Source organism: Aplysia californica, unplaced genomic scaffold, assembly GCF_000002075.1.
Source record: "Aplysia californica isolate F4 #8 unplaced genomic scaffold, AplCal3.0 scaffold00183, whole genome shotgun sequence".
Classification (NCBI taxonomy): Eukaryota; Metazoa; Mollusca; class Gastropoda; order Aplysiida; family Aplysiidae; genus Aplysia; species Aplysia californica.
The window spans coordinates 145058-151655 of record NW_004797453.1 but is presented as its reverse complement, the minus strand read 5'-3'; the positions used below and the strand labels follow the sequence as shown (position 1 = coordinate 151655).

The following is a 6598-nucleotide window of genomic DNA, read 5'->3' as shown; positions in this document are numbered from 1 at the left end:
TGTGTGTGTGTGTGTATGAGGTCACATTCAACGAGACGTCGGCTCCAACGAGGCAATCCTTAGTCCCCGATTTTTTTCCTTTAAATCTCTTTGTAATAGCCAGCTCCAATGAGGTTGCAGATAGACCGGAGTCGCTTTCAACGAGGTCGCTATGATCAAATAAAAGCAGTTAGGGACCCCAAAGGCGAAGAATTGTTCTTCTTTCTCTCCATCTCACGCGAAGCACAGGGCCCATCCTCGATTCCTAACGCATTGTATTATTGCTAAATGTAGTGTAGCTCCTAATATTAGGGGCCTCAAAGCCAAGAGGATGGGTGAGGGTTAGTTTACGGTAGGGGTGGGAGGGGGTGGGTGGAAAAGCGACGCGGGCTGTGTGAAACTGGGTGAACTCTGAATGAATAGGTCTAGATTGAGAGCTTCATTTTTTTTCAATTTTCTTTTCTTTCCCTGATCAGAAAATTCAAGCTCCCGCCTTTACTTTATGTAGATCTAGGCTTAGTATGTGAGAGTGAGAGGGTATGTTTCCCCTCGAGAAGTGTTCCAGAAAAAATATATCTAAAACCGGCATGTTGAGCTTGTTGGATCCGACCTCTCGTTGAACGTGACTAATGCTAAAGACTAAAGAAAAGAAAGGAGACAAGTTATTATATTACAGGATGTACCAAAAATTAAAACAGTTGTTCCCCTTGATGACGAAAATCTCAAACAGCATCAGTGTGCGCGTGTTTGAGCTGTATTCTCTCCGTCATTTCGGCTTTTTAAAATGTTTTTTCCAGAATACTTCTCGTGTGGAAACGTACGCTCTCATATCTAGGCCTAGATCTACATAAAGTAAAGGCGTGAACTTGGCCTAGATCTACATAAAGTAAAGGCGTGAACTTGGATTTTCTGATCCGGGGAAGAAAAGAAAATTGGAGAAAAAAAAATGAATGTCTCGATCTAGATCTACTGATCCAGAGTTCATCCAGTTTCACACATCGCGTTCCCACCCACCCCCTCCTATCCCTACCTGTAGGCCTATCCTCGCCCATCCTCTTGGCTTTGGGACCCATAGATCTATTATTACGAGGCACACTAAATCTAACAATACAATACGTTAGGAATCGAGTATGGGCCTTGTGCTTCGCGTGAGATGGAGAGAAAGGAGAAAAATTCTTCGCTTTTGGGGCCGTTAATTGCTTTTATTTGGTTATGGTGACCTCGTTGAAAGCGACTTCGATCTGTTTGCAACCTCGTTGGAGACGCTACATTTACAAGGAGATATAGAGGAAAAAATGGGGGATTCATGATTGCCTCGTTGGAGCCGACTTCTCGTTGAATGTGACCTCGTTGAATGCGACACCCACTATATATACATGATACATAATACCAATACAAACACCAATTTTCACACAGAAGTTCTCTTTCAGTTCTCACATCCATTTTTAATTTTAAGGACAAACATTTGTAAATAGCAATACCTTTTTGTATATATCTACTAGTATGATCGTTCGCATACATCCATACATCTTTTAGCAAGCATTGCACAAAAACTTCCCTTTCTTTAAACCCGTTTTCTTGCACTCGCTGGTGGCTGTTCTTCTAAAAGTATGTTAAAGTTAATAAAGTGCAAGATCCAAAATAAACACGCCGGTCATGGTTGACCACTTTTTCCTCTTCTCAGATGATCTTTAAAAAAGAGTTCCACATAATATCACTGGCTGCTTTTTCTCGTTGAAGGCATCTACGCAAGTTATTCTTTGACTTTCTTTCTTACTGCCTACTTCGCCTTCTGTTTTTCTTTCACTGTGATAGCTAGATATTCAAAGCCCTTATGCCGATTCAAGTGTCTTAGGAACAGCTTTTGCCTTTTACGAATCAGTTTTTAAAATGTGTACTTTTTGAAATTAATATCTTTGCCTCACTAGCTTCTTAGTTTTACACCCATCTCATTTGATTTCTTTGCCTTTCATGAAAATCACAACAGTCTCCTGAGAAACCGTATTTCTGTTGCCTCTAGCCTACATTTGTCATCGTTTGTGATTAGGTCAACCAGATAATCAAACATTTGAACTTGTCAGATAATGCTTACGTTTTATTCTTTTTTTAAAAATCAAGGTTACAGGTTTTGAGGATTTAAGGGGAGGTTGTTCGTTTGTTGGTTTTTGTTTTGGGGAGGGGGGTTGTTTTGTTTTAATTTTGTTTCTTTTTAGGGAGGGGGGTGGGGCGTAAAAGTGGACACATCTTTTTTTTTTTTTTTGGTGTTCATATAAATGACAGACACAGACTGGTATCAGGTGTCTAAAAAAGGACCCATTTAAAGGGCAATAAATAGGGCAGCTTTAGACAAATTTTAATGAAACTTTGAAGAAATAAAATTCAACCAGGGGAACATTACATATTTTTCAAAATGAAACAAATCAAGCACCCTGTTCGAAAAAAAAAATCAAGTTTTTAAAATTGAGTGAAACGCAAAACTTTGTAACTTCGTGAAATTCTTTGGACGTTCTGTTCAACATTGAGTTTCCGCTGTGTGATCGTTTGTGACTTGTTTCCGAAGAGTCTGTTAACGTTCGGCCTATAGTATAAGGCGTTCCCCAAACCAGTCTTTTAAGGGTCACTCTAGACATTTGGGATGTTGCCTCATCCCACTGGAACCAAGAATCTACAGCTTAACACCTTCTCCTCTCCAAACTTCTCCAGAACTTTCTCGGCACGGTGAGATGTCCATCTGATGTGACTGTCGTGGTTTTACCGCCCTTGTCCTGAAACCAGTAAGGACCGGTCACCCCCTTGTAGCTGAACTTTTCTAAGAAGTGAAATTTTGCGTCCCAAATCTGGTTGAAATCTTTAAAACTAGGTTTTTCACTGAGACATTGGCTAATTTTCTTTTTATTAGCAAACTTGGTGCCCCCCCCCCCCCCCCTAAAAAATAATACGGCTGAATTATATTTATTCGAAGTTCTGTTAAAAATTAGTGCATCAATGAAAGATATGTGGGTCCTCTTTTCAGATGATATAACGTATGATTGTGCGTGCGCGCGTGCATGTGTGTGTGTGTGTGTGTGTGTGTGTGTGTGTGTGTGTGTGTGTGTGTGTGTGTGTGTGTGTGTGTGTGTGTGTGTGTGTGTGTGTGTGTGTGTGTGTGTGTGTGTGTGTGTATGTGCGTGAATGTGTGTGCACGCACGCACACACGCAAGCACATACACACACAAACATAGGTGTATAGATCTACATCTGATCTCTGAATTGAAATGGTACACTAGTACCATTCTGCGTCAGTCGAGCTTTCATTATGACCGAAAAAAGCTGTACACCCACTTTTACCCCCCCTCCCCCGGATGAAAACCTCCCCCAAATCCTCAAAAACATACACTGTAAATGACCATCACTTTGTGAGACGAGAGGAGTGCTTCGTAAATGATTGGATAGTTTATTGGCACTGGTATACAGAAAAAAACTAGCGGCTCACCGTCGTCTCAAAAAAAAAAAGATCTGTTGGGTTTTTTTTACTTATCAAAGGGGAAGACCAGGGGGGAAGAACTCATTGGCTACAAAAACCCCGTTTTAGACCATTTAGAGGCAACTGAAGCCTTCTCATATTTCGGATAGCCTACCATTTAGCTAGTTCTTACTTGTTCGCCATGGTTACTCAAGAACTGTCAAAAGAAGCGAAAGTGCTTTTGTATTAATGAGACGAGTCTGAAAAGTCAGAAAACTATACCAACTTTCCAGTTACTTATAGCGACAACCTGCGGTTGTGAAAGTATGGAAACCTGAACCAATAGAGTAGTTTTAGCTATTTTCCCTCGACCCTTCTTCTCTTTATTTGTTTATTAACATAACGTGAGATCACTTTTTTTTTAAAATCGAGAGTTAAATATGTTTCTCTGTGGTCATAGAAAAGAATTTGGGAGATGTCAAATAGCCTACATGTACGTTTAGATCCCACTCTGGTTGAAACATTTTCATTGTTCTACTCATCGTGATACTTGTATATATTCTCGGAGAATACATCGCAAATATTTTGAAACTTTGAGTATTATGGCGCCAACTTAGCACCATATGAATTAAATATGCTTTGCACATGAAGGATGAAGCTTGGGCAACCCTGGGCGTAACTAAAGTTTAGATGGGCGGTTTGTGAGACTCATACTCCAAAGGCAACAGCTAAGTGGTTATTCAACTTTTTTTTTGGGGGGGGGGGGAGGAACACGTTGACAAGTTATCACAGTCTCTCTGCATGTATCATAGATACAATAAAGAAACGTAGAACTGAGAAATGCTGAGACGTATTATGTTCCTGGTCAGCTTTGTCAAATATGTATTATATAAGGCTACGGTGACACGTTTTGTGATTAGTGGAGAAACGCTGGTAAGGATAGTGGTTTATCCTTCTGTCGCGGACAGCCTTGGGCTCGTCATATGAACACCAATTCTAGTCGTCGGAGAAGCTAGACTGAAAGATGAAAAGATACAATAATTTTTTTTTTGATGCTGCAGTTTGATTCGATCTCACAATGTCACATATTTGTAGACTCTATGCAAAATACAGAGAGATCAGGTTCCTAGTTCTCGAAGTCTGATGAGCTGACATTGCGGGTCATAAATGTAGGCCCCTACTCATTTTTAAATGGCTATAGTTGTAACTGATAAAACTATAACAAAATGAAAACAATGTGGTCTGAAATGTGTCTCCCGGCAGCGCCCATGAAGTAGAAGCTGGAACTGTTGCTGGAGCTCTCTAAGCTTTATAACTGAGTGTAATTGTGTGCTGTTGGGTCTGAGCTCAGTGGGCTTGGCCAGTTCAAAGGCTGCGAAGTAAAGGCCGAGGAGGACGGGAGTGAGTAGGACGCAGAGGATGGAGAAAAATAAGGGTTACTAAGCGACGAGATCAACAGAGGTCTGTATGGGTCATCATCTACGGAGACCGAACCTGAAGCTGCGAGTCCATAGACTGAAGAGCCAGAGGTTTGAGTTCGCAGTGGCGAAGTAGGAGGTGGCCATTGAGGGTGCGGTCGAAACAGCTCTGACTGGCGTAAACTGGACAGCATTGCAGGAGGCTCAGCGATTAAAGGGAACGGGAACACTCGGTTCAAGTTGAATGGATTCGTTTGGTTAGGGTGAATTGAAAGCGGGTGTTGTGAGGGGGGCGGGGAGAAGGGGATATCACTAGCCGGTGATTTAGCACTATCTCCACTGATGCTACTGCTACTGCTGCCACCAGCTACACTTCCCGGGCCGTTGCTAGCTAAAGACAAACCAAACAAATTAGTTGTGAGACCGGACGGAGGCAGCGGTCCCTGTGGTGAAGACAAGAGAGAATGTTCAAGCTGCCTGTGAGCGACCGCTGCTGCCACGTTGGATGAGTGGTTCTTGTAAGAGCCCAGGAGGTCTGAGAGTACGGGTAAGTTCTCGTATATCGGAGGCTGTGTGGTCAATGAGTGTGGGGCCGCTGACACAGCAGCGCTGTGAAAGAAGTTGGCCAGGCTTCCCTGTGGATTTGTCGGCGAGGGTAAGCTCAGCGAGGAGCTTATAAGGTGTGCCGATGCGAGATCTAAAGATGGTCTCTGTTGAAGCAAATCCGTACCTTCCATACTACTAGGTGCTGGGAGTCCAGGGTAACCACTGAAGGCGTCATTTATACTCAGTGAGCTCCCAGTGTGGAGAGTCCTATTTTCTCGAGGATTCTGAAAAGCTGATGTCCCCCCTGCATGTTTAAATCTGTTGGCAGATGTATTTAGAAATGCTGTAGGAGTTACCTTGTTAGGGGGTGCTACCATATCATAACGCTGGAATAGTTTTTGATTTTTGCACAATGAGGAAACATTAGAGAGTGCTTTACTCGGCACAACAGAGGAGTGTCTCGAAGGTTTTGATCTGCTCTTCTTTTTACTTTTCTTCTGTTTCAAATATTCGTTGTCAAATTTGTTCAGCTCAGCAATCATGCTGCGTAATACCACAGGTGAAACCATGGAGGACTGAGATAAAGTTGGATCGTCTGCAGCAGTCTGTGCAGCTCCGGTAGTAATGGAGCCCCACTGGTCGGTCTGGCTGGAGGAACCAACGCTGTCATTACTTACAAGGCTACTGGGACCCCCGTATTCCGACGCATTGTTGCCTGAGAGGGACGGTGGTTTGTCTGTTGTGGTGCTCTCTCTGACTCCATCATCTACACGTCCGCAAATGTCAGTAGCAGATTTGTCATCCACAGGGTCAGTATTTTCGCTACCTGTAGCGTCTGCAGCTGACCCAGAGCTGATAGTGGTTGAGGAATTGCTATCTTTGACATCAGGCTTGTGGTTGGAGCCTTTGGTGACCACGTCTTTGCGACGCCGATTCTGGAACCAGATCTAAGGACGAGAAAATGGCATAGGTTTTATTTAATAGTTTTGTGTGTTTGTTTGCTTTTGTAGGGTTTTTAAATCTAAAGTGAATTTACATGCTGAAGCTTTGGGCAGCGCCAAAGATTGTACCAAAATAAGGCATCTATTTAAAGAAAAAAGTCTTCGTAAGCGCCTATGCTGGCATCTAGGCTATGCATTTGTTGGGTTGTATAAAAAAGCAAGTTGAAGACATAAAGAATTAAGCTATATACGCGCGCGCGCGCACACACACA

The 6598-nt window shown here is 42.7% G+C and overlaps 1 protein-coding gene across 2 annotated transcripts in view; it reads right to left on the bottom strand.

Annotated features, from left to right (window-relative positions):
* Nucleotides 1-4053: 4053 nt before the first annotated feature.
* Nucleotides 4054-6598, bottom strand: part of LOC101846212 — a 37495-nt gene continuing 34950 nt past the window's right edge. For both annotated transcript variants that reach the window (XM_013082593.1, XM_013082594.1), the window contains exon 3: nt 4054-6332. In XM_013082593.1, coding sequence (XP_012938047.1) covers nt 4731-6332 — 1602 coding nt within the window. In that variant the 3' untranslated portion in view covers nt 4054-4730. The remainder of the gene's footprint in view (nt 6333-6598) is intronic.